The sequence below is a fragment of the Dromiciops gliroides genome, chromosome 3 (assembly GCF_019393635.1).
Source record: "Dromiciops gliroides isolate mDroGli1 chromosome 3, mDroGli1.pri, whole genome shotgun sequence".
NCBI lineage: Eukaryota > Metazoa > Chordata > Mammalia > Microbiotheria > Microbiotheriidae > Dromiciops > Dromiciops gliroides.
Genome location: NC_057863.1, coordinates 11,159,214 through 11,187,185, shown reverse-complemented (window position 1 = coordinate 11,187,185; position 27,972 = coordinate 11,159,214). Strand labels below are relative to the sequence as shown.

Sequence of the window (27,972 nt, the reverse complement as noted above, 5' to 3'; positions counted from 1 at the left end):
GCAAACCGCGTGTCCCGCGCCTGCGTACTGGGCCATCTAGCTCGCCCAGGGAGGGGAAAGGGACGGGGGAGGGGGAAAAGAGGGGTCGATGGGCGGAGCGCGGCCTAAGGAGGGACGAGCGTGCGCTTGCGGGCTGCGTGCGTGCGTCTGTACGCGGGGCGTGCGTGGGGCGACGCGCTCGCGGCCGCCGCTGGGCTGGGTCAGAGAGCGGGCTCGGCCTCTCTGCGTGTGGCTCCTTTGGCCGCTGCTTCCTTTCGTGCCGCGCGGTAAGTGAGACCCTCGGGCCGTGGGGCCCTTCCACACCGGCAGCTCCTCCGTCCCCTGGGGCGCCGCCGGCCGAGGCCGGCCGGGTGCGGTCCGGCTGGGCCCTGCCCCGCCTGTCCGGGAGACTAGAAGGGAGCCCTCGGACCTGGGGGGGCGGAGGGCGGAGGGCGGAGGGTGGGGGAGGGGCGGCAGGGAGCGACTTCCGGCCGCTCCCCTTTCTTTCTCAGTCCATTTCGGACGGGGTCCCTGGGGCGCCCCTCAACCTCGGGCGGGGAGGGGTCGCTCTGCGCCCCACTCGGTACGAAAAGAGGCAGGGGCTGGGCCCCTCCTTGCCTGGCCGGGGCCTGCGGGAAGCGACCCCCGAGGAGGCGGGCCCTGCTCGGGTCGTTCTTGCCCAGTTCCTCCTCCCGGCCCGCGTGAGTCTTGGGGGCCCCGAGATCCGGAGGAAACCCTTTCCCCCACCTCCCGCCGGGAGGGGAGAGCCGGCAGTTATTAGGCGCCTCGTGTATGCCCCGAGCCCAGGGCAGGGCTCGCCCCGAAACCACGGGGCTCCGTTGTTCACGCCCTCACAAAGAGCTCTCTGTCCCTGCTGCCGACTCTCCGTGACCCCCTCGGGGGTCTTCCTGACCGGAGTCCCGGAGGAGGGTCCCCTTCCTTCCCCCGTTAGTTTTACAGATGAGGAAACTGAGGCACACGGAGAAGTGACTCGCCCAGGGTCACAGGGCCGGGTTTGAGCCCAGCACCGGAAGCTTCTGACTGGCGGCCAGCTGCTCCAGCTGTTCCTGGGGTTGACCCCTGTGGCAGGACCCAGGACCCAGCGGTCGGGGACCAGTTTTCTGGGTGTTAAATAGCTTGGGGGGGGGCGGCTCATCGGCAGAGGCAGCTGCCTACTCCGCCCTCCAAGGGCAGACTCTAATTCAGGGCGGGGGGCGCCGTGGCCGGAAAGGACTCCTGTGAGCCTTTAAAGATGGCCGTAAAGGACCGATGGGCCCGGGCGGGGGTCACCCGGCAGACCCTCAGGGCGCCTGAACGCTTGGTGCTTCCTTGGTAAGCTGAGGAGGTTGGACTAGATAGGCCTGGTAAGGACCCTTCCAGTGCCACCTCCATAGGACCCCCCGTTGTGATTGTGGAAGGTCATCAAAAGATAGGAAGGTTCGACACCCTAGACTAGAATTCAGCTGAGAGGTTAGTGCTGGCTAAGTAGTGGGGAGAGTCGTCTGCATACAGGTCATAATTGAATTCATGGGAGCTGATGAGAACACCAAGGGAGAACTAGTAACCAGGGTGATGAGACTGCCTTGCCTCTTGGAGGAGTTGGCTCTTCAGCTGAATTTTGGAGAAAGCTCTGGATCTGAAGTGTCTGGGCGTCTCCAGGAGGCCGATTTGCACTCCTAGGTAGGCTGCAGCCACTGATTACTTCCTAATTATCCGAGCTTAGAGGCATGTAAGCTTTAGGCATGTCACTGGCAGCTCTGCAGAGGATAGATTGGAGAAGGGAGAGAGAAATGAGTAGTAGTGATCTGAGGAGGGGGAATCTTTTTAAAAATTAGATTCTTCCATTGTGATTGGCAGATAAAGAAGACTAAAAGGATTAGTACAACAATGGAGTGTCAGTTGAGACTGGATTGCATAAGGATGTGCTGGATACAATTTGCTTTGTTTCAGGACAACCACCAAAACAAATCTGGCTAGAGAACCAGAAGGATATCTGATTGGTTAATTAGAGAGCCAAGATGTTGGGCATAGGGGAGTGAGGCCACAAGTGGGGATGATGGCCTAGCTTAACAGACTGAGGTTGGGAGGGGAAGGACAGTGCATAGTAAATAGGAACATATTTGGTTTAGGAGTGGAGACAGACTAAAGGACAGGAATTTGTTTTCATAGTTGAATACATGATAGTGGAAGAATTATTGGGGATAGTCATCTCTGATTGTGGTTGTGGCAGAGATCATGATGGCCTGGGAGGTCAGAGGTTCAAAGAGACCCTGGCACATCTATCGAAGTCCCCAAGTATAAGGCCAAAGATTGGTTTGAAGAATACTGCGAGCCAGCTGCTGAACTGGGGGGGAGGGGGGGGAATGACTAGGATTTTGAGTTACAAAAATGATGGAGTGAGTAGGATGGAATACTGAGTGAAGGTGGCAACACAACCACCAGCTTTGTGGATCAAGAAGTGTGCCAAGTGCTTTATTTTTCTATTTTACTACAATTCATTTAAGTTCTTTATGTTAAAAGGTGTAAGACTCATTATCTTCTTAATTAAGACTGGCCAGCCTGAAATCAGAGCATCTTAAACTTTTTCCACACTTGACCCCTTTCTGTCCAAGAAATTTTTACTCCACCCCAGGTATAAAGGTAAATGAAATACATGCCTCACTTTAAAAAAAAAAAAAAGATGGGAATCTCAAGATTAAAAGGGACCTCAGAAACCATTTAATCCAACATCTGTATAAGAATCTTATATGGGGCAGCTAGATGGCGCAGTGGATAAGCACCAGCCCTGGATTCAGGAGTACCTGAGTTCAAATCCGGCCTCAGACACTTACTAGCTGTGTGACCGTGGGCAAGTCACTTAACCCCAACTGCCTCACCAAAAAACAAAAACAAAAAAAGAATCTTATATAATATTAAACAAATCATTATCCAGTCTTTGCTTGAAGACTTTCGTTGGGGGGAACCCACAACCTCTGGAGGTAGGACGTGGACCCACTTGGTGATTTGGACCCTTTCTCCAAAATGTGGTTGTGTTTTGTTTGTTTTTATTTTATTTTCAAAGATCAGCCTTCTCTCCCTCTCACTTCCTTCCCCCCTCTCTTCCCATTGAGAAAACAAGAAAAAACAGCCCCTTTTATATAAGCATGTATAGTCAAGCATAACAAATTTCCACATTGGCAAGGACTAAAAAACATGTATGTCTCAATATGCGTTGTGAGTCTTAGCACCTCTCTGTCAGAAGGTGGGTGATCACTTTCATCGTGAGTCCTCAGAGTTATGTTTGGTTGATCAGAATTCCCTAGTTTTCATAGTTGTTTTAATCATTGAGGACGACCCACCTTCTTGTTTGGGCCCAAGCTCCTCCCCTTCAAAAACACACACACACACACACACACACACACACACACACACACACAAACAGAACCCAGTACAAACAGATATAGTCGAAACAAATTTCCACATTGGCTGCGTCCTAAAAATATTTTTCTCATTCTACATTCTGAATCCTTCACCTCGCTCAGGAAATGGATTGCATATTTCCTGGTTGGTTTTTATCCTGAAAGAACTTCAGCACAGTCATCTAACATCCCATTTATATACCATAACATGTTTAGCCATTCCCTGGTTTATGGGCACTCCCTCAGACTCCCATTCTTTGCCACCTCCAAAAGAGCTACAAATATTTTTGTAGATCCTTAGAATTTGTTTTCCTTAGAATTAATTCCTCCCTCAATCTATCCTCTCAGTTCTCCCAACCCACTTTTCTCCTTTCCCATCTATTTCACTTTTGAATTAAGTGTATTTCTGTACCTATCTTCCTTCTTTTGACCAGTTCAGATGAGAGTGAGGTTCAATTCCCCCACCCCTTCTAGTTTGTATAGATGTCTACTGATTATGAGAAAATTTTCCCTAAACTTCCTTCCGCTTCCTCATCTCTTAAGACCAAAACATAACAGAATCACTCCCAGAACTTTTGTGATTGGGCTTTCTCTATGCCCTGATGATGATAGAGAAATGAAAGGTTCACACCATCTCCCCATATTTGAATGTAAGCAGTCTCTCCTTTAGTCTTTTATCATAACAGGCTGTGTCCTATTCCAAAATGATAAAGGTGTGCTCCATTGCTGCACATCACAGACCAAAACCTGCCATTCCCTAGTCCTACAACTGTTTGTCATCATTCAGGCCTAGGACAGTATCCACACACCTAAGAGTGGGTAAAGATTGCCTGTTCTTTTCTTGTTCCCTCCTTTTACCTAGCATAGTATTGTCTACCTGGAATCAGGAGACATATGGCCACTGCAGATGTTTACCAGAGTAACTTCATCAGCTCCCATGGGTTTAACTACTGATTGCGATGTCTCTAGTCCTGGGCTCAGCTCACCAGTTATGTACTCGGCATTTCAGATGGGATATTCTGTAGGCATCTCAAACTCAGCATTTCCAAAACTGAACTCATTCTCTTCCCTCCCTCTTCCCCCTTCCAAACTTCCGTATTTCTATCTAAGGCACCACTATACTTTGTCTCCCAGATGTAGCATTATCCTGGCCTCTTCACTTTTCCTCACCACAACATACCCAGTCAGTTTCCAGATCCACTCACGTGGCTACCACTTTAGCCCAATTGATAAATGGTCAACGTATATAAAACCAGGCAGCTTTCAGAAGAAGAAATCAAAGCAATCAGTAGTCACATGAAAAAAATGCTCTAAATCACTTAAAATTAGAGAAATGCAAACATTTATATGAGATACCACCTCATACCTATATCAGATTGGCTAATATGACAGAAAAGGAAAATGACAAATGCTGGAGAGAATGTGGGAAAATAGGGAAACAATAATGCACTGTTGGTGGAGTTGTGATCTGGTCCAGCCATTCTGGAGAAAAATATGAAACTATTATGAAAGGGTTATAAAATCGCATTGCCTTTGACCCAGCAATACCAGTATTAGGTCTATCCAAAAGAGATCAAAGAAAAAAGAAAAGGACCCATATGTACAAAAAATATTCATAGCAGCTCTTTTTGTAGTAAAGAATTGGAAATTGAGGGAGTGTCCATCAATTGGGGAATGGTTGAACAAGTTGTGTATGATTGTGATGGAATACTATTATGCTATAAAAAGGACAAGCAGCAAGATGGTTTCAGAAAACCTGGAAGACTCACATGAACTGATACAAAATGAAGTGAGCAGAACTAGGATTTTATGCAGTAATAGCAGTATTATAAGATGATGAACTGTGGAAAACTTGACTATTCTAATCAAGATAATCTAAAATAATTCCAAAGGACTCATGATGAAAAATGCTATCCATCTCCAGAGAGAGAACTAATGAACTCTTAAGTGTGGATTGAAGTATATTTTTTTCACTTTTTTTTCTGACATGGCTAACATCGAAATGTTTTGCATTATTTCACATGTATAATTGATATATTGTTTGCCTTCTTGATTGATCATGAAGGTGCTATAGGGAGAGAATTTGGAACTCAATTGTTTTTAAGGAATGTTAAAAATAGTGCTTGCTTCGACAGCACATATACTAAAATTGGAACGATACAGAGAAGATTAGCATGGCCCTTGCGCAAGGATGACACGCAAATTCATGAAGTGTTCCGTTTTTTTTTTTCTATTTTGAGGTTTTTCATCATTGCTCTGATTTTTCTCTTATAACATGACTAATGCAGAAATAGGATTAGTGTGTGTGTGTATGTGTGTGTAACCTATATCAGATTACCTGCCATCTAGGAGAGGGGGGAGGGAGAAAAATCTGAAATTGGAAAGCCTGTATAAACAAAAGTTGAACTATCTTTACATGTAATGGGAAAAAATTAAAAAATACTTTATTAATTTAAAAAATGTAAAAAAAAAAAAAACTTTTGTGGGGAGTGAGGCAACTGGGGTTAAGTGACTTGCCCAGGGTCACACAGCTAGTAAGTGTCAAGTGTCTGAGGCTGGATTTGAACTCAGGTCCTCCTGACTCCAGGGCCAGTGCTCTATCCACTGCACCACCTAGCTGCCCCCAATTTAAGATTTTTAAAGAAGGATTAAGAAGTATTTGATACTTTGCTTTTATAGTTCCAGACTAATTGTCTTAACTCTCTGAGGTAGGCTGGTGAACATTATCCCATTTTCTGAACCTGAGAAGTTAAATTAGTTTCCCTGTATCAAAGAGGTCCTGTGTTATCTCTAGAATTCAGAGTTGGTTCTTCTCAATCTAGAACCTGTGGGATTTCTGCTGTACCAGTCCAGAATCTGTGTGAAAAGTAATGGCTTAGTTATCCTGTCTTGTAATCCAAATGGTAACAAATTAAAACTCTTATTACAGATAACTGAACTTCCCTGAAGATGTCTAAGGTAAGAGATCATTCTTCATATTTATCATGGTTTAAGAGGGAAAACAATGTTCAAATAAATTCCTAGTTTTCCCATAATGCATGTTTGTGTGCATATCTAAATGTTACTTTATATATTTGCTTAATTCACAGGAAGGGGATTTGGGCAGCCAACTTTGATGGATGATTTGTTGTGGTGGTTTCAGGTTTTTTGTTGTTTTTTATAGTGGTTAATTTTTTATTTCTATATATTCTGGTAGGGCTGAAGCAGCCTCTTTAGTTCACTACAGATAGATAAATCATAAAGTAATTTTCATTTCTCATTATTGATTTAAATTTAATGACAAATTCAGTGGTTCCTCTTTAATTATGTTTGATGAATTAGTTTGGGTTAGCCTTGCAGATTTGCTCAGAGCTATGTGCTCATGGCCTCAAATAAAATGATACCTGATCTGAAAGAAATTGTGACTTGAGGAGAAAAAGAACTTTTTAAATAAATTATTTTAACTGCTCTTACATACAACTTAGTGTTACTGGTTCTCATTGTCTTTTTTGTTTCTTTGTTTGAGGCAGTTAGGGTTATGTGACTTGCCCTAGGGTCACACAGCTAATAAATGTCTGAGGCCAGATTTGAACTCAGGTCCTCCTGAGTTATATCCACTGTGTCACCTAACTGCCCCTCTCATTGTCTTTTGCATCAAAGTGATTAGCCCCCAGTTCTTATATAAGCTTTTTCTTCAAGCCAAGCATGTTAATGCATTGATAACATACATGAAGTTTTTAAAAACTATGAACCATCAGAAATCTTCAGAGGAGAAAATATAATTTTTGTTTAATTTTGCTTTCCATAAAAACAGACCTTTACTTTAGAAAAATAACTTTTGTAGTTTAATCCAAGAGAATGGGTTGGAATGGGAAGAAACTTGAAGCCGACTAATGCAGTAATCTAGGTGAGGTAATGAAGGTAGTAGTGGCTGTGAGTTGTGAGAAAGGAAGCCCCATACAAGAGATGTGGAGATGAGAATGAGATTTAGGTGCCTTTTGGATGGGAGAGGCGAGTGTGAGTGGGTCCATCAAGGATGACACTGGGCTTTCAAGCTGGGGTGACTGGGAGGATAGTAGTGGCACCTCAACATCCAATAGGTTAGGAAGAAGACAGAAATAAAATAACAAGAGGTGAAGAAACTTTGGAATATATAGAAAAACCTCATACATTCAAACTAATTGTGGGAAAAGCCAGTCTGAATTTGAATTTTTTTTGTTTTTTGTTTTGTGGGGCAACTGGAGTTAAGTGACTTGCCCAGGGTCACACAGCTAGTAAGTGTCAAGTGTCTGTGGCCGGATTTGAACTCAGGTACTCCTGAATCCAGGGCCAGTGCTTTATCCACTGTGCCACCTAGCTGCCCCCTGAATTTGAAATTTTTTTAATTAAGTTGCAGTTTTATTACTTGCTTTACAAAACTTTGACCAAGAGGCTGATGGATGATGGAAAAAGGATTATGATTTTAATTAGCATTCACTAAAAGGCTATAAAAATCATTTATTCGAGGGCTTTTTGTCCACCTCAGTATGGTTTAATTTAATTTGAAGGGGGCTGATATATGTGTAATATGAATTCATAAGAAATGCATTCTGGGTCTTCAGCCATCTAAAAAGACCAGAACATTTCACCAAGGGGCTATACTTTTTTATACATCTAATTATTATAAGTTGCCCAAATTTTATCTTTTCAAGCCTCTTCTCCATATAAACTTTGAACATGGAAACATTGGGGTTTGGTGTTTGTTTTTTGTTTTTATGGGGAGGATTCAATTTAGGTTTTTAGTTAATTGGCTGTTTAAGTGAGCTGTTGATTAAAGTCATATAGCACAGGTGGGCTCCCTCAGACTCATAGGCCCAGGCAGCACCGGGAAGAAAATCTGCAAGGAGCAGAGTTCCTTTCATTCAGGAAGCTGGCTGTCCAAATATAGCCTCACCCCTGTCTCTCTTCCTCCTTCTCATTCCTACACCACACACTTTCAGGTCTCCTGGATGCCCAGCTGCCAAGTAGCATTGGTTACCCTTAGATTCCCCACTAGCTTTCTTAGGGAAAAGAAATAGTCGGGATTTATGGACATTGTAACCTCGGCTTATTCAGAAGAGCTTCTTTATTCTCGGGAGCGGAGGATGTTTGAGTGGGAGAACTTTGACCCAAAGCAGCAGTGAGCAGTTCAGCAAATTGCCTTCTAAAGCTGGTTCTTCTAAACTGTCTAAATAAAGGCACAGGTGGCTTGTTTCAGATTTGCATGTGACACACATTGGGAAGGATGCAAACATGTCGAAGAGTGAAACAAAAATAGGGTGGAGATTGTTGGGGCAGATTTTAATTCAATGTAAGGAAAAAATAAGAACAGCTAGAATTTTCCCCAAGTGGAGTGGGTTACCTGCCTAATAAGAGTTCCCCATCACTTGCCTGGGTGTTGTTTGTTATTTGTAATGAATAGAGAGTGGAGCTAGAGTTGAGAAAAACTGGGTTTGGCTTCTTCCCAGGACACAATGAGTTGTCACTTAAGTAATTTGTCCTATAACCTCCCTAACTTAGGTTTCAGCTATGAAATTAGGAACATGCTGGTAGAAGTCAGTCAGAATTGTGGGGCAGCTAGGTGGCGCAGTGGATAGAACACTGGCCCTGGAGTCAGGAGTACCTGAGTTCAAATCCGGCCACAGACACTTGACACTTACTAGCTGTGTGACCCTGGGCAAGTCACTTAAGCCCCATAGCCCCACCCAAAAAAAAAAAAGGTCAGAATTGTAATGATTGGACAAGATCTTCGATTTAAGACTTGGAAAGACCCTGGGCTCTAATCTAGGCCAATCCCCTCTTGTTAAAGCTGAGGAAACAAGCCTGATGCCGTTGAGTGACTGGCTCAGTTCTCTGCCTCAGTCCAGTATTCTCTTGCCCTCTGCTCTAAACAAGGGAGGTCTTGTGATGAGCCAGAAGACATTTTGCCCCAGTCCTGCCTCTGTGTTTCTGTTCACTAAGACATCACTATAAAACCTATGTCCTCCAAATAGATACAGGTACATCTATATCTGTATCACTTAACTAGTATATTAATTATACTATCCTGTATTATATAATGTATCATATAGTATGTGTCTATTACGTATACTATTTACTAGTATATATAAACCAAATAATATTACAAAGTATCCCTCATTATCTGTACACCCTCCACCACCCCAAGGTTTTTCCTAGCTTGTCCCTTGTGCTGACTTTGGTAGTTTATTTACATACAGGACTTTTAAGTTAACAATTTAAAAAGGAAAGGAAAAAAGTTTGATACTTTTGTATGTATTATAGTTTTGTTGTCCTGATTCGTTAGTTGAAAATTAAAAGTTACAAATAATATTTTGGATTTTGTTTCAGCAACAGCCTGCTCAGTTTACAAATCCAGAAACTCCGGGCTATGTTGGGTTTGCAAATCTGCCAAATCAAGTCCACCGAAAGTCTGTGAAGAAGGGTTTTGAATTCACACTCATGGTGGTTGGTAAGAAATCAATGTATGGCTTCTTGCATCCTGGAATTTAGTGACATGAATTTGGAGCTATCAGCCTAAGTTTTTCTTTTCCAGAATTATAGGATCAAAAATGGAAACCAGAAATCTTGAGAGGGATAAAATTATTAACACCTTAGCTGCTTGTCTTTTGGAAACAGAGGAAACTAATTATAGTGATCTGGGCCTTGTATTTTAAGTGAAGCAGCTGCGGTCAATTGGACTTCAGCAAGAAGAAACGAGAGTGTGTTAAAATCAAACATAACAGACTTTTTGTCTCACCCATTGAGTTTGGCCTGGTGTTACAGCAGACTGGGATCTCCTCATTTTCTTTCTCTGTAATGGTCTAATAAATACTGGTGGGAGAATTTTTTGGAGCTTGTTGATAGTGAGTGATCATAGTAAGATGAAGTGATTGCTTCCTAAATAGGAATGTTTATTTCACTTGTCTTGAATAATAATCTGGGGGGGGGGGGCGATTAGGGTTAAGTGACTTGCCCAGGGTCACACAGCTATTAAGTGTCAAGTGTCTGAGGCTGGATTTGAACTCAGGTCCTCCTGACTCCAGGGCCGGTGCTCTATCCACTGTGCCACCTAGCTGCCCCTGAATAAAAATCTCTAAAGATTCAGCACCCCTGGTTCAGAAGACAAAAACCACATGAATTTTTTCATTGTTAGTAGAGCGAATTAATAATGACTGTGGGAAACTGGGAAGAGATTTGATTTAGAATCCAGCAAGCTCTGCTCTATTGCCCCTCAGGTGTTGACTTGCTCTAGGACCCTGAAGAAGACGTTGCACTTGAATCCCCTGGGGTGGTAACTGACACCTGCAGAGCCTCCCTTGCAGGATTGTTCCAAGCTCAGTACTCTTAAGCGGAGCACTTTGTGACCCTTCAAGCACCAAGCAGATGTCACATCTTGTTCATGACACTGGGATAATAGATACAGAGTCACAACCCACTGACAAAGCCAGGTGGCCTGTTGACCAGCAGGGCACCCCAGAGGGAAGAGAGCAGAGACCTCACACTTAGGAAAAATAAGGAGATGGGTCACATCCAAACCAGAAATTAGGTGCAGAAAACTTGAGGTGCCCTTTGCAAAGGATGCTGAGCCATGGCCCAGAGATTCCTTAAGGCGGGCAGATTGCCATCCAGAGGCCTAGGAAGAATAGTTCTGAGGAACCTGGAGTAAAAGATAAAGAAATGACAAGGAAAGAGCAGGTGCAATAAATGAATTGGTTTTTGTCCTTGTTCTTTTGCTATACAGGATATTAGGAAAATTATCACTGCAATTTAGTGGCCTCCGGTAATAAGCCAAATAATGGTGTGTATGAGGTTCTAGACTAAATGATCTATAACATCCTTGATGGGATTATCACTTGGCACCTACATGTGCTCTCAGTCAATTCAAGGATGAAATTGTGAAAATACATAATATTAGTCATCACCTGTGGTAAAATTGGCCTGTTGCCAATATAACCCTGTAAAGAATTAAGTTTGATGGGGGCAGCTAGGTGGCACAGTGGATAAAGCACCAGTCCTGGATTCAGGAGGACTTGAGTTCAAATCCAGCCTCAAAACACTTGATACTTACCAGCTGTGTGACCCTGGGCAAGTCACTTAACCCTCTTCCTGCCGCCTCTGCCACCCCACCCCCGCCCCCCCCCCAAAAAAAAATTAAGCTTGAACTCCAGCCCTGAAATAGCTGAGAACTGCTTTCTGTTCTTGGTGTGTTCATCTGTATTTAGTGAAGTGTGCCTTGTCTGTCTGTAGAGGTGATGGTCATAAGATGGGTTCCCCTGCTCTATCCTGACCACGGGGGATTGCAGTCCCTAGGGTAACCCTGTGACCAAGAGGGATCCTTTGGAACAAAAGATGTTGATGTTAGATCGCTCACTCAGCATTGACCTTGGGAGGGAGGGTAGTAGTGTGAGCCCCTCCTGGCCTGCTTCGGGGAAGGACGAAGTGCCCATGAGAGAAGGGGCTGAGGAGGGGAATGGGGAGATAGCATGAAGAAGAAAACAAGCTGAGGCAGGAGGGTGGTGGTGTCTTCTGTTGCCCATGCTTCTTTTTTTTTTTTTTAGTGAGGCAATTGGGGTTAAGTGACTTGCCCAGGGTCACACAGCTAGTAAGTGTTAAGTGTCTGAGGCCAGATTTGAACTCAGGTCCTCCTGAGGCCAGATTTGAACTCAGGTCCTCCTGACTCCAGGGCCGGTGCTCTATCCACTGCGCCACATAGCTGCCCCACCCATGCTTCTTCATAAAAGGTTTCTTGAACTTACTTTGCCCCCAGGATTAGATCAAGATGGGCTAAATGTCTGACATTTATCCTCATTCTAAGAGTCTAAGAAGGGAGTCATGAAGGCCCCAGACAGTCCAGACTGAATTGGTGGTGGCGGTCTGTTGGTGGGCATAAGGAACAGGTGCACCACAGTGAGATAGGGGGCAGTGGCTTGACATTTCTGGGCCTCCTCTAAAACCTTTGAACCCCCAACCCTTGAAGAGAATGAAGACAGGGAATGTTTCTGGTCCTACTAACCCAGCAGTGGTGGTCTTGTCACTCAGGGTGTCATTGTTCCCTGGATCAAAGAGAGCCAAGTCCTGGATTTGGCATTGAAGCCCAGCACAGCTGTTAGAGTGTCTCTCTTCTCTACCTCTTGACAGTAGCCTGCCTTTTTCCTTCGTGTCCACACCCTTACACCCTTCAGGTGCAAACCATACCCCACCCCACCCCACCCCAGGAGGAGGTGTGAGCATGTTTCTTGTACAACCTCCTCCTTGTACAGGCCTCCATCACTCTTTGAAATTGATACATCCACTTGTTGTCTCTTGTCCTGTTCTTGTTGCTGCCTCCTTTCTGACCTCTGCCCTGTGATTACCATTCCTGACCTTATATCTCCATGTCCCTAAACTGCCATTATCCCCAGTGATTTCGTTTTTTTCACCTTATGAAGTTCTCCTGCCTTGGGCTCTTTCTGATCTCTGCTGTCTCCACTGTGCTTCCACCCACCCCCAGAGGATGATCAAACCGGACCCATCACCGTGTCTCAAAGCTTTCCTGCTTCCAAGATGATGAGCTCTGAAATCAAAATTGATTATTCCGTTTCTTGGCCCTTCATCTTCCCTCACCCCTCTCTTCCTCCCTGTTGTCCTGGCCCATCCTCCTTCACTCACTTCACTTCCTTCCCTTCAATCTCAACCCTGTAGGTGCAGACCCATTGACTGATGCCTTTAACCCACCCCCACAGCTCCAGGCTCTTACTTGATCAGTCATTGCCAGTCTCTCCCTCATTAGCCCTTTCCTGCTTCTCTGCAGAACTGCTCAACCCTCTTTGCTCTGCCTTCCCTGCCTCTTCGCTTTGTCCTCAGTCTCTGTTCCCTCGGCTGTCCATTCACTCCTTAACTCCCTGTGGTTTGACTTCTCCTGATGCCCCTTTGCTAACGCTGCTATCTCCAGGACCTCCAGGGGCTTCTTCAGACATACTTTTTGCCTTCATATAACACTTGAGAGAGGCTCTTCAGCTCTCCTAAAGCTTCAGTGGCGCCATTCTGTCCTGCCCCTTCTCCCATGATGATGTCTGTTTCTCCATCTCCTTCCCCGTTCGTGGTCCCTCTGCACTATGCGCGCACACATGGCTGCTCGTCCTTGTGTGTTCCAAAGCTCTTTCCTCACCTCCTTCTCCCGTGGCTTCTCTCCCGTAACGGTGTTGGGGTCGTGGATAGAGGGCCTGCTTGGGGAGTCATTGAAGCTTTCCTTTCCTTAGGCAGCTCAGCACAACCGGGCTTGTCTGTTTGAATCCTGGCGGCACCGTTATAGTGGGTGTCATGAAAGTCTTCCTGAAAATCACAGCCAAAGATTTGTTTAGTCAGGGTCTGTTCTGTTATTCCGTGTGTGTGAAATCCTGAGTGTCCTGTGCTTGTTTTCCAGGGGAATCAGGATTGGGGAAGTCGACGCTCATCAATAGCCTGTTCTTGACTGACTTGTACCCGGAAAGGGTCATTCCTGGGGCAGCAGGTAAGAAAGGTTCCTACAGTGTCTTAGGCGTGAGTCTGTGTGAGCCTAACATGGAATCCCCCGCGACTGTGCCGTTGTCGCCTCCTCACAGTCACAGCTAAGGTGCCGCCCTGCCTTGTAAAAGCAGGGAGCTTGTGGACATTTTCAGACTATTTCCTAGTCTTTCTTACCCTGTGCACCGCAGCCTCATAACCCTGAAGGGATTTGGGGATACGTAGTCAGGGCTGAATTCAAACTCTGGAGCTGCCATGTAGTGCATAGGGCCAGAGGCTGCAGTCAGGATGACTGTGTGACTTGAGGCTCTCCGTCTCACAGAATTCTTGTGAAAATCAAACAAGAAAATATCTGCCAAGTCCTCGGCACAGTGCCTGCTGCATCGTGGGCACCCAACAAATGTTTGTTCCCCTTGTCCATCTGCTCGGGTCACTCTCTTCTGGGCTTCTCGTGTTATTTCTAAAATGAGGCAGGCCTTTGAGCAGCCTCAGTCTCTGTGCTGGAGAGTGCTTTAAAGTTAAGCCCTCACACTGCGGAGAGCTTTGGGTTTCTTGTTTTTTTACCTTTACAAACAGCAGATCATCCCTTCTTCAGCCATCCTGGTGCTAGTCCCCCAGCTCTCAGGCGTCCTGGGAATGCCAGTCATCATTCCATCCACCTTCTGAAATGTATGTGGTCTTTTCTAGAGAAAATAGAAAGAACGGTGCAGATTGAGGCCTCCACAGTGGAGATTGAGGAGAGAGGGGTCAAGCTCCGTCTTACTGTTGTTGACACACCAGGCTACGGGGATGCAATTAACTGCCGTGACTGGTAGGTGGCTGCCCGACATGGCCCCCTGGGCTTCATTCACAGGATCCACAGGACGTCCCGATGCTCATTGACTAAAAATAAACATCTAAATTACCTTTACTCATTATCATTAATGAGTGGTTGTTGACTTTGGTAACTGCACAAAATGCAGTTGCTGTATTTAGGTAACTATATTTAGAAAGTTAAGAGATTTTAACTCTTTGAGGCTTAAGGAGCATTAAATAATAAACACGGACATTTATTCAAAGTGGTCTTATGGCACTTAGAGCTCATTTTTTTCTGGGAATGTAATAAGCTGGGAGCCCACTGGGAACACAAGTGTGCAGAACAGCTGCTCAGGAGCAACAAGGGATCAGATTTCCAGCTTACAGAGCGAGTGTCCTGTGGATCTGGGTCTTAGAGACCTTAGTTACCGAGACCATGGCAAGTCTCAGTCCTCTCCCTCAGGTCACTGTTGTCTGCAGCCCCCTGGCTGTTGCTCTGCTCCCCCTGGGGCCTCCTCTCTTTGAGTTAGGGCACTGTCCACAAGCCTCAGGGCCTATAGGCCTGAGGTGGCCTGAGTGAGATTAAAACGTCACTGAGAAATGTTTTAACAGAGTCATTACAGAAGCAGTAAGAAGTAGGACACTTGACACTTCCCATTTCAGCCAGTACACCTTCTCTATGGAGTCATGACCCCATACCTATTTGAGTTTGACACCCCTGCTGTAAGATGGCTCCATTGTGTCATCTTGACCCCTGACAGCATCTGATAGAGGAAGGCAGCTAAAAGCCCAGGGCATGCTGATGGCACAGAGAACGCCTCCTAAACTTGAGGCCCTGGCATGGCCTGCCTAGGGACCCTTTCAGGCTCTCTCTGAGTCTCAGAACAAGAACTCACACATTGGGGGGGGGGGCAGCGGAAGGTACCAGCACACTGGGTCAGCTTAGAGTCGCTTAATTACAGAGGGAGGGAGGCTGAGGAGGTATCAGGTTTGACCCAGGCCAGTTACAAACATGGGTCATGGAGTGTCTATGGTTGGTGTTGATTTTGGGGGTGTTTTCAGTCTTTTGAGGAAACCTGAATTCCCATATCAGTGAGGTGTGGGAAGTGTGTATCACTAGACTATCTTAGCTTCAGAAAACAAAACTCCCTTTTCCAGGTGAGCACCTACTGTGTGCAGAGTGCTCTGCTCAGTTTGAGGGGCCATGTACTAATAGGAGAATTAAGGCTTGAGCTCTTTTCCTCTAGGGATGTGTTCCTCATTGCCTTCATTTTACTTTCTTCTTGTTGCAGATTCTAAATCACGTTGGGTTTCCAAAGAATGTGTGACTTTAAATCTGTGGTCCCATGTGAGCCTCTGGAAGACATTTCTTCTTTGCTGAGGCATTCCCAGTATAGAAAGGCTCTTGATGTCCGGGTGCCCACCTTTCCCTTTGTAGCAGTGCCGGGGCTCCCCAAGAATCCGTGCTCCCAGAAGCCTTTCCTTCCTGCCAGGCATCATTCTCTAGTCTCCCAGCAAGAGCAGCTTTTTCAATCTAGCCTTATAATAAAAGCCTCTTTTCACCTACAACCTGCTCAGAATATGGTCAAGGGAAAAAAGGCATGAAGGGGTCAGCTCAGAGTTGTGGCTGCTACACCGAATGAGGGAGATCTCCACAGGTTTCCTGTCATTTATAGCCGAGCTCCTTTGGGGAGGGGAAGTGCCCTGGGGGGGCAGGCTCTTTTCTGGGGAGCACGATCTTTAATGTGCATGTGTTGTTCTCAGTTTCAAGACTATCATCTCCTACATCGACGAGCAGTTTGAGCGGTATCTGCATGATGAGAGTGGCCTGAACCGCCGGCACATCATAGATAACCGAGTGCACTGCTGCTTCTACTTCATCTCACCCTTTGGACATGGGTAGGCGCTTTTCCCTGTGCTGAGTGGGGTGCTTGGGTCAGTGCCTTTAGATCTGGAGGATTTCTCTAAGTGTCTTCTCCCAGGGAATTGCAATAACTTTGAGAAATACTCCTGTGACCCTGGTGCTTTCTTCAGACTTAAACCGTTAGATGTGGAGTTCATGAAAGCTATCCACAATAAGGTGAACATCGTGCCGGTGATTGCCAAAGCTGATACTCTGACCCTGAAGGAGCGGGAACGCCTGAAGAAGAGAGTGAGTCTACGTTTTCTTGGCTTTTTTACTTTGCACTGTGAATCAGGGCCCAAAGGGAAATGGGCCATGCTGTGTTTTCTTCGCAGCCAGGCTTTGGGGGGAGTTTGGGCTGGCTGTTGACATTTCAATACTTTTACCAGGCTCCCCCATAAAGACAAGGGCCATGAGAATATTGGGGAGACAACCAAAGAATAGATGGGGTTAGAATGCTAAGGACTTTGTTGTGTGTGCTCATGAAATCCTATGGAAAATAGGCGGGTGCTCAGGCCAGTGGTGAACCAAGTGGACGCAGAGTTGAGAGTGAGTGGCCATACCCTCCCTTAGCTAAATAGTGTGCGGACCAGAAAGAGGAAAAGCAGGGGCCAAGGACAGACGGGAAGCACAGGACCAGAGAGAAAGTGGGGCGTCGTCAAGTTGGTCACCTTCTGGCTCAAAGGAGGGACTTCATGTTCCTAAGGAAGGATGGGCTTGTTAAAATGACTCAAAAGGGAAGACGAGACTGCCTCGATCTTCGAACACGGGGGAGAAGTAGAACATGGAAGGGGTTGCCAGCGAGCCCTGACTCTCTGCCTTGGCACATTTCTAAAGTAATTTGAACAGATGGTTTGTGATCACTTGGGTGGGGTTGATCCTGCTGCCTCCCCTTCCCTTTTTAAACCTGGTGAAACAGACCTTTCTTTGGATTGTGTCACCGACTGAGGTATGAGGGGAATGACCTAGACACAGTGTCACAAGCCTAGCAGAGACCCCATAGAGGCTGGAGCCCAAGAGGCGTTGATCTGAAGTTTCACTAGTAAAAATATCAGATTCCTCAAAGGGCAACCACCGTCTTGGAATATATTTGGTGAGGAGGCTCAGGCCATGTCCGAGGATGGATCATTGGAGGAACTTGGGCCAATTCCCCCCTAGGGAGGAGAGAGACCAGGAAACAGAACGGAAGGGCTCTTGTCGGGGAAGGGTTGAGAAAGGGCAGAGCAAGGATGATCAGGCCAGAGTTACCGAGATGGTTTTGCTTTGTTGCAAAGAAGCTTCTGATAAGTTGTCAGAAATTTTTTTTTTTTTAATTAAATTTTTTAAATGAAGGTCCCCCTTCTCTCGGGAGGGAGAGACATATAGAGTCAGGCACTTAACATAGGCCAAACACTCTGTTAAGCTAGGAACACAAATAGAATAAATGAGACGGGCCTTGTTCTCCATGTAATTGGAAGAGACCGCTCCTTAAGGAGAGGTTGGAGCCTGAGCGGAACCTCCAAGGAAAACAAGGCTCCTGCCAGGTGCAGGAGGGATTGCCTTCCAGGAACCCCTGGAGAAAGGCAGTGAAGAGCCAGCAAAGGAGACTAAGGGGCAGGCCTAGGAGAGGGGACGGGGACGGGGGACGGGGGTGCCCAGGGGCCGAGGCTGCAGAGAGGTCAGAGGGGTGAGGTCAGAAGCCAGACTACAGAGGATTGAGAAGACAGTGAGTGGAAGTGCACGTTTTGTTTGTTGGTTGTTAGATTCAGAATAACTATTTTAACACAAAGAATCTTGTGGGTCATGGATTGATAACTTGATAATTTATGAATCAGGAAGTGGGGGCAGACATTCCTGTTCTTTGGGTACTTTCTGTGAAAGACTCCGATGGCAGCGAGGAGTGAGGCTGCAGGCGCACTTAATTAGGTGCAAGAGGTATGGGAGCAAATGGCTGACAGTGCAGAGACAAGCGGTGATGGGGTGCTGAGGCAAACAGCATGGGGCCAGAGAAGGGAGCAGGGAGCGGGGGAAGCACAGAGTCACCCCTCACCTGGCCTCAGAGCCAGGAGCACTCAGGGGGAGGGAGTGGGGGGTGAGGCAGGAGTTGGAAGTCCCAGGTTTAGAGGGAAGGGGGACAGACCAACTCTTCTCTGGGCCCTTGACATCCAGACCACCTCAGTGTTGTCAGGAAAACTTCAGAGCTGACGTGTCCACCTGGTCTCCAAGGGGTCACCATTTGGTGATCTGGCCTTCTAGAGCTTGTCAGCAACATATCATAGGAGCAGAAGGGGCAATGCCTCCTTGGCTCCCATGGTTCATTCAGCACAAGTCATGGGGAGGTGGTTTGTGGTCACTTGTCGATTCTGCTCCTTTGACCTCTGAAGTCTTCTTGGCTGCTTAGAAACTCGCCTAGCATGCTGCCTGGGGGGACTGGAACACAGGTCCTTAGGGTTAAGTGAATGGAGCAGAAGCAGCTCTTCCTAGGAAGACACTCAGGGTCCTGGCGCCTGCTGATGAAGGGTTTTGACAGAGAGGACTGGACGGGGGGGGGGGGGGGGGGGGGGGGGGCGGTTCAGTGGGAAAAGAGATACGGAACATGAGGACAGGCGTGATGAGATCCTGGAGCAGACGTGAGGGGAATGGGATGAAGGATCCAAGAGCAGTTGGCCTTAGGAAGAAAAGCCTTCCCCTCCTGCTTGGGGATTGGAGTGAAGGCCATGGGGCAGCTAGAGATGTGGAGGTGTGGTTGGTAGAGATGAGCAGGCTCACCCCGATAGAGCCTCTGTTGTTGGCAGGGTGAGGGGCTGGTTCCGCTGGCCCGTGAGGAGCTCCCTTGGAACCACCACCGGAGACTTGCCCAGGCCGTCACTGTCAGCCATCTGCCCTGCATTCTCCCTCAGTGGCCGCACTTTCTAGCTGTCGGACCACATAGACTCCTGCCAGCCTTTAAAGCCTTCCCAGTCCGTCCTACACATCCGTCCTGCCCCATGTCCCACTCTGGCCTCGCGCTCTGCGCCCACGTACATGGGGCTCCTAGCACTCGGCACAGTGCATATTTCCGAGCATTTCCGAGGCTTAGAGACCCAAGGTCTGTACGCCCCCGCCCCCGATTGCCCGCACTCCTGTCTGTCTTCAGGTCCTGGACGAAATCGAGGAGCACGGCATCAAGATTTATCATTTACCCGATGCGGAGTCGGATGAGGATGAAGATTTTAAAGAACAAACTAGACTCCTGAAGGTAAGTGCCAGCTGAACTAGATCCTGGGGCTGTGTCTTTATCACACCGAGAAGAATCTTATGGCACGGAGCTGCTGGGAAGTGCCCAAGTTATCACGGTGTATTATGTTGTGTTTCAGCTGTACTGGAAATAAGTCCAGTTTGTTAGTGATGGCTTAGGGATCTTGTCTTTAAATTTGTTTTGTAGATATTTAGTATAACAGATTTAATCTATGGGAAATTTGTCGGTGTATTTTGTGGGCCTAGATTTTTTTCTAATTAAATCATGCTGAAAATGGAAATGTCAAAGAAATCCTAAATCCTCTTGGAAATAAAAAGGTTTTGTAAACAGAGTTGTGAACCTTTTTTTGTGGCGAAAACTTTTTTATTTTCTTGTAATTTATAAAGCAATTTTTCTTGTTCGTTCACAGGCTAGCATTCCATTTTCAGTAGTAGGATCCAATCAGTTGATTGAAGCCAAAGGCAAAAAGGTTAGAGGTCGTCTCTACCCTTGGGGAGTTGTGGAAGTGGAGAATCCAGAACATAATGACTTTCTCAAACTGAGAACGATGCTGATGTAAGCCATTCCAGTGGTTCTTTTGATAGGTACTCCCCAAAGCTGTCAGGGAGTAAAGGATTTTAAGTGTATAAAAACGTAGTAAGTGAATTGCTGCATGAATGTCCTACTCCATTTCTTCCCAGGAGGAATGTGTGGGCACTGGGGGCGTGGCTATTCTGTGATGGGGCGATTGGGACACAAGCCTTGATTCCCACTGGTCATCCCCTGATGCTCTCCCGTCCCCAGCCCTGCACTGCACAGGGAGAGAAGCAGCCTTCCCCACTGTGAGCTGGGACACAGTACCACCTATCTCAGCCTCAGTTGCTGCCTCTATAAAATGTGCGCACTGAACTCGGGCATCTCTGTTGTCTGCCACTTTCCCATGGTTAGGGAGCTTGGAAGGGGAGTGTGCAGCATGGTCACGTTGGAGAGGGGGCTTCTCTTGGGAGCCAGTGCACAGTGGGTGTGGGTCCCAGGAGGGAGAGGAGCCATGGATGCCATAGATGGGCTGCTTGTCTGGGGGAAGGGGGGGGGCGCGGGCATCTCTTTCCTTGTCTACCCCAGTAGCCAGCAGCATGGCATGCAGTGCTTAGAAGAAACTGCTCCTCTCCATGGGCCTGCTCCCCAGCTTCACCCAAGCGCCTTTTTTTTCCAGCACACACATGCAGGATCTCCAGGAAGTCACCCAGGACCTTCACTATGAGAACTTCCGCTCTGAAAGACTGAAGAGAGGCGGCAGGTTGTCTTCCTGGGGTTCCCTTAGTCCTCCCTGTCTCTCTCTCTCCCTCCCATTCTCTAGTCCCTCTCCCTGGTACAGCATGTACTTTCCCTCCATGCTTTTGTCTCTTCATCATCTCACCCCACTGCAGCATCACTTAGTTGGCCAAAGCCTACTCAGAATGGTTGTTCCTTAAGACTTGAAGCCATTAAGCTGCTCCTCGATTTTCGGCCCACAGGAAAGCCAGCACCAGTAGAGAAGGAGGGAGAGTGTTAGCTCTTGGGGAGGGAGGGCACCCTCTTATTTGTATTCTCCAGAGTAAAAGTTCCTTGACGTCAGATACATCTCTGGGCACGGCAGTTGAATTTTGCTGTAGCAGTTTTATAATAAACCTGCAATAATTCCCTGGAATGCCAGCCTTAAATGCTGCGAGGGGGCGCCCCCCCCCCCCAATGTAAGTTAAGCTGTTTTTTTCAAGCCCTCCCTCCCTACTATGTAGGTGAAGTTAGGAGAAAGAGCGCCCGCTGCCTGGCTGGCACGATGGGGCCAGTTCTGCAAAAGCTCTCAAACCCTTCATCCACTCTGACAGACCCAGCCGTGCCTGTTCTAACATTGATGTGATCAGATAGGCTTTATCTTTTCACTTGTCTCAGTTCATTCAGATATTCAGGTCCTTTGCCTTTTTTTTTTTTAGTGAGGCAATTGGGGTTAAGTGACTTGCCCAGGGTCACACAGCTAGTAAGTGTCAAGTGTCTGAGGCCGGATTTGAACTCAGGTCCTCCTGATTTCAGGGCTGGTGCTCTATCCACTGTGCCACCTAGCCGCCCCCTCCTTTGCCTTTTTTAAAGGGGACCTCCTCCTGGAATAATTCCAGGAGTGTTTAAGAGGAAGGCGCTCGGGTGCCCTCGGCCTCTCTTAGAAATGTGATGGGTGGTGGTGGTGGGCAGAGTCCAGGTACAGTGTAGGTGGTCATGGAATGCCACCCTTGTGTACCTGGGGCAGGGCAATGAGGGTAGGGCTTGTGATTTAGAGTTCATAAAAGGCTCCCATTTCTTATGTGTCGTCTTTCGTTGTTGTTGTTATCTTTCTTTTTCCATCCTCATCATTTACTTTCCTTTTTTGTTCATGTCTTAATCTGGGGGAAACAGTCTGTTTTTCAAAAATAGACTCGGGTCCCAAGGGAGATGATAGGTGATGAGTCAGCAGCACAGATCAGAACCTCTGTGTGTTAGCACATAGTAATTGACTGACTGCTTTCTGTTGGTAGGAAAGTGGAAAACGAGGAAGTGAATAGAGACCAGATCCTGCTGGAAAAGGAAGCAGAAGTAAGACAGCCTTGTGTCTGTGTGTCTTGTGCTTATGTCTCTGTCCTTGTCTAGGTCTTAAGCTGTCCTCGTCACCTCCCAGTGATGGTTTTGATAAGATTTTGCATTCTTCTGTATTGTTTTTGTTGGGGGGGGGGGTTTCAGGGCAGTGAGGGTTAAATGACTTTCCCAGGGTCACACAGCTAGTAAGTGTCAAGTGCCTGAGGTCGGATTTGAACTCAGGTCCTCCTGAATCCAGAGCCATTGTTTTATCCACTGTGTCACCTAGCTGCCCTGTATTGTTTTTGTGTGTGGGTATAGCAAAATCTTTCTTGCTTTTTGTTATCAAATGTACTTTATCTTAGAATGAAATCTACCACATTGTGAACTAACTAAAATTTCCCAAATAATTTTTGCTTTCAAGATTACAAACAAAAATATTTGAGAGAAGAACAACATTGATTTGCAATGCCAAGGGCTCACCCACGGCCTTGCTTTATGTGAAGTGAATGGAAATAGTCATAGAGGAAATTATATTTCTAAATTATGTATTATATTATCTTATTTTTGCAGAGGGTAAGATTTGATAGGATAATTTTTATTTGGACTGTTTTTGTTTGAGACTTTAAAATTTTTAATATCAGAAATGGTTGACATCCAGAATTAGTAATGAAATCTAATGGTGTCACTAGTTCAAATTCCATTCAAGTTGCTGGTGCATAAAAATCAGCCTTGTTTTATGACCGTTTCTGTCTGTGTGTGCATACATACATACATACATGTCAGAAGAGTGAGCAGAACAAAAACCCAACACAACTGTAATTTCCTTAAAGGATGTCTCACAGTAGGCCTAATGTGTGTCTGAAGTCATTCTACAAAAGTCAGAGATGGGGGCAGCTAGGTGGCGCAGTGGATAGAGCACCGGCCCTGGAGTCAGGAGTACCTGAGTTCAAATCCGGCCTCAGACACTTAACAGTTACTAGCTGTGTGACCCTGGGCAAGTCACTTAACCCCAATTGCCTCCCTTAAAAAAAAAAAAAGTCAGAGATGATACTTGGCCTGCAAGGCCTCCCATCTTCACTAGGTCTTAAGCCCTCAAAGTCTCCTCGGTCTGAATTCTCATTCCTCATAAGCACACGGTACGGGCCTAGGTACTGTGCTAGTACATTCTTCGTCACGTGAAATTTCATTTACACTTTGTAACTTAGAGCTGTCTGCTCTTCCCACCTTTGCCCGGGGTTCTCCCTGCCTCCTTTAGTGCTGCTTCTCAGGTTGAGGACATGGTTATGAGTAAACACTCAGACCTCCTGACACCATCACTCCAAAAAAAACCAACACACAAAACAAAATTCCAAACACAAGGACATGCTTCCATCCAGAGGTCTAGCCATGGCTATTTGGTTCTTGGGGTTTTACTTAGGTGCCAGTGCTCTTCCCCAGAATCTTCATCCAGTGTGGGACTTGTGCCCTCCAGAATTGGAGGTGCTAAAAGCACAGAGGAGGCCTTTTGAATTGTATAGCTATGAGCCATTGGTTACAAACTAACTTTGGCAAATTATTATTGAATTGTTCAGGTTTGATATGCTCTAAAAACATTTACTTAGGGAACAGCTTTGTTCACTCTCACCTGCCTTGGTGAAGCCCACCCCTCTCAGGCAGATGAACTTCCCTGGGGATAAGCCCAGGGCCCAACATCCTGGCCCTTGGAGGAAACCAGCGAGATCGCTGCAGAAAGTTCCCCATTCAGCCCTTTCAAGTTGGCTTTGGAATCAGGGGCATAAATTACCTATTTCAAGACAGATTAGGTGGGGGCAGGGCCATGGGGCAAAGTGACTTGCCCAGGGTCACACAGCTAGTAAATGTCAAGTGTCTGAGGCCAGATTTGAACTCAGGTTCTCCTGAATCCAGGGCTGGTGCTTTATCCACTGTACCACCTAGCTGCCCCCAAGACAGATTTTTAAAAGAAGTGTTTCCTGAGAAATTCTTCTTAGAGGAGTGGGATGGGAAGAGCCTCAGAAAACAAGTCCAAGTTCTTCTTTTCTTACAGCTTCGTCGTATGCAAGAGATGATTGCAAGGATGCAGGCTCAGATGCAGATGCAGATGCAAGGAGGAGATGGGGATATTGTCGTGCATGGGCACCAGGCTTAAGAGTAAGTGAATGTTGTTTTCCTTATTCAAGATGGCGCCTTCCAGTTTGTTTGCTCACGCTGTGTTTGGTGACACAACACTTGGTTAATTTGGTCATGTGCGTAAGGTGAATAAAGGAGGAAACAAAGCTCCCCTGCCTAACCCCCAACACGGACCTTGTTAGGTCAGAGCTGGAGAGTTTCATGACTTCTCCAGATACACAGTGTGACATCTCAAATTGGGTGCTGACTTAGATTTGATAGTCCCTGTAAATACCAGGAGAGGGGAAACTTGTGCATCGAGCTCATTTGTTCCATTAACAGGGGCATCCAAAATAGCGGCCAAGCCCTAAGAAAATACCGGGTGGTTTGTGCGGGCTGACTGTCGACGGCTCGGGCCCTTGTGAGTGAAAATCAGCTCCGAGGGGCAGAGGGTCACAAGCAGAGATGAAGAGGTTGGGGAAGTTCAGACTTCTGGGTAGAAGGCAGCGGGACCAGCCTGCCTGGGCGTGCAGGTAGGGGGCACCGTAGGACTCAGAGAACCAGAAGACCGGAGTTCAGATCCAGCCTCAGACACTAAATAGCTGTGACCCTGGGCAAATCACTTCACTTCTCTCTGTCTCTGCTTGTTCCTCTCCATGTTTTTGGGAGGATCAGATGAGGTAACAGTTTGCACAGGAGAGCCTTCGGGTCTGCTGCCCTCCAGAAGCTGGGCAGACATGAGACATGCACAAGGCCTCAGCGTGAGGTGATGTCAGTCACCACCAATGTCAGAACAGGCTTCTTGAGTTTCTCACTGAGACATTTGGCCTTTTTTCTTCAGTGACACATGGGAAAAGCTGCACATAATCAGCAAGGCCTGTCTTTGTGTGATATCCAGCCTCCGCTCCTTTACCCTTCTCCAGGGGAGATTTTGCTTCCTGCCAGAAGGAGAATAGGAGGTTGGGAGCAGAGGCTGCTCTGCTCATTGTGGGGGGCAGACTAGACCTCTCTCTGTGTTCGAAGGGTGGTGAGTGAGTTCCATCTAGCTCCTGATCGCTTTGTTGCCACTGTTGAGGGGAAGGAGGACCCCAGGCTCTCTAGCCAAGACTTGGCCCCTTTCCCCCCTGAGTGCCAGCTCCACAGTGCACACACACTGCAAATAGCAAAGGCCATGGATTCCCATTACAGCCAGACAGAAATTAGGGAAGAGAGCCAAGTGGAAGAGCCTTCCCATGGACATGCATTCAGTTGAGATGCCAGAATTGAGTGTTCTGTACCTGAAAGTTGGTCAGAGCAGGGGTGTCACCCTTGGGTTTTATGGCCGGCATCAAGGTGGAAGCAGCAGAGAGACTGGAGACGAGACATGGGGGGGTGGGGGGATATTAGGAGTTAGGGAACAGAGTGAGGTGGGTCTTTGCTGGGGAGTGAGAGCTCCACCTATTGCCTTTTCTCTTGTCTCTTACTGTTAACCAAATCTCAGCATGTCTTACATCATTCTTTATGCAAAAGGGGATGTTGTACTGGTGGGGTTTTAAGATTAACTTTGGGTGACTCTTTTTTTTTTTTTAAACAGATTTCACCTCCAGAAATAAAAAGAGAACATTCCTGTATGTTTTTTCATGAAATCATGGAAAGGAAGTCCACCTTCTGCAATCCCTGTGGCCTGCAAATTGTTATTCACCATTTTTACCCGTGGTCTGTGAATCGTTAACTCTCCATTTTTATATAAGGATCAGCTGTGGTACCTTTTGTATGTGTACCTTGTAGCATGTATTTACTGATATTTTATACTTTTTCCATAACATGTCTGTTTTTGTTTTCCTTCCTACATAACTTCTGTCAGGTAGAATTGGTTTTCTAGAACTATACCCTGAATTTGTTCTGGATTTGCCTGACTTCTGTTGGCCTGGCTAGTCTGGGCATCTCTGTCATTGAATAGCGCTGTGGAGTCACACCTAGGAGCCAATTAATTCTTTTTTCATCCAGGTGTTAGCACACCAGAGCAAGCTCGTCTGTCTGCCCAGTCTAAGGGTGAGCCTCTCACCACAGTCCCTGGGAAGACCAGGGGGTCAGAGTTCTCCTTTGGTATAAGCTATTGTGTGCTATAACACCCATAACCCAGTTTTGCTGCTGCCCCTCATCACTGGTTTGGAAGAACAAAGAATATGTACCTTTAGGTAATTCGTGTTAAAATGTAACTTTTATAAGGCGTAATTTCTAAGGGTCTAATGATGCCCTGCTATTTAAAAAACATTTTATAAACCATTTTTTATGGTAAGATCCTGAAAGCTTGTACTCTCTGAAACAGGCTGGCATTCCTTATACTGTCACACAGAAAGCGGAAGCAGCATTGCGGTCTCAGATGAGGGAAGATTGTCAGAGAAGGACAAAGTCCATAGGTCTCTCCCTTAAATAGGTTAGTAGGGAAAGAACACTCCTTTTTTCTTTAGACAGGAAGCATTCCTCTGTCTTGTAGATACTGGCACCAATTATTTCGGGTCATTTTTTCATTGTTTTATTAAAGTGTCATTTTAACACCCAACATGCCCACATGCGAACAGCTTTTATATTGCTTGTGACACCACCTTGTTCTCAGGGTTCTGAACATTGCGCGCCCCCACCCCAACCCCCAGCCTTTTCCCCCTTGTTCTGGTTGGTTTTCTGGCAGCATGTGGGTGGCGGGAGTGGGTTTTGTCTGATTCCTCTTCACCTTCATTTCATTGGTTTCACTTGGACTAGTAAGCCCTCACAAACAGCTTGGTCTACGAGTCATTTCATTGTCCCTTCAGTTCCTAAAGGCAGGTCCCGAAGGCCATGCTCAGCCCCACTCTGTGCTCTCATAGGGGCTAGCCGGGGGCCTCCCTTCTCTTCCGTCTTAGTATCTGAGGCTCGTGCTGCAAAGGGAAGGCTGATCCCAGAGAGGGCCCCCCCACCCACCCCCCCAGGATCCACAGTGGGGGCTGCTTCCTGAGAGAAAGCAGCACAGAGCCATGAGAGAGGCTGCTTTCTGGCCTCAACAGGTGAAGAAATATTTATTGCAAGCTTTCTGGTGGCATAATCCTTCAAAACATGCCAGTGTTCACTCTAGCTATTTGATCTTTAGTACGGTTGGCTGATCAGATTCAAGTGGTCACATGCAATGTATTAATAGATTTAAGAAAAATATTTTATTTAGTACTTAATGTATAACTAATTATATTATGTACATTTTTTATCAACTTTTCCATGACATTTCAACATCTTTTGTATTCAAGGTCAGTTATTTGAATTACACTAGTCTTTATAACCAATATTAGAGCAAAATAAAAATTTATATATGCAAAGTGAGAAACATAAAGTAAGCCCTGTGTATATTAAGTAAAAACACTTCTCAGGGGGAGCTATCATTTAAAATACTGAACTGCAAAACATATTGATAAATTCCTCTTACCTAACTATAATTTGTTTGATCCCATGAGATCTCAGTGTGCCTCTACTCTGGAGGCAAAGGTGGAGAACCCTTGTTTTCCAGGGTTGTTTTGTATCCCATGAGC

At 46.4% G+C, this 27,972-nt stretch overlaps 1 protein-coding gene and 1 non-coding gene across 3 annotated transcripts; both read left to right on the top strand.

Moving 5' to 3' along the window:
* Positions 1-140: 140 nt before the first annotated feature.
* Positions 141-26,980, top strand: SEPTIN2 (septin 2). 2 transcript variants are annotated; one of them, XM_043992526.1, is made up of 13 exons: positions 141-266; positions 6,307-6,335; positions 9,723-9,843; positions 13,777-13,863; positions 14,544-14,667; positions 16,416-16,550; positions 16,686-16,803; positions 19,670-19,771; positions 20,181-20,326; positions 20,964-21,047; positions 22,294-22,351; positions 24,378-24,481; positions 26,013-26,980. In XM_043992526.1, exons 2-12 carry the CDS (start codon positions 6,327-6,329, stop codon positions 24,477-24,479), a joined length of 1,086 nt encoding a protein of 361 aa, XP_043848461.1. In that variant the 5' UTR covers positions 141-266; positions 6,307-6,326; the 3' UTR covers positions 24,480-24,481; positions 26,013-26,980. The 2 variants fall into 2 exon arrangements, with proteins under 2 accessions (XP_043848461.1, XP_043848462.1); XM_043992527.1 differs by lacking the exon at positions 141-266 and adding an exon at positions 569-680.
* On the top strand, positions 5,497-5,603 carry LOC122752067. Its single transcript, XR_006355869.1, has one exon. It is a non-coding gene; the product is annotated as a U6 spliceosomal RNA (small nuclear RNA).
* Positions 26,981-27,972: the final 992 nt, after the last annotated feature.

Bases quoted from the DNA above. Each gene is read 5' to 3' on its own strand.
- SEPTIN2 (XM_043992526.1), top strand. The intron at 13,864-14,543 runs GTAAGAAAGGTT...GGTCTTTTCTAG, and splicing joins GGTCATTCCTGGGGCAGCAG to AGAAAATAGAAAGAACGGTG. The intron at 21,048-22,293 runs GTTGTCTTCCTG...TTCTGTTGGTAG, and splicing joins AGACTGAAGAGAGGCGGCAG to GAAAGTGGAAAACGAGGAAG.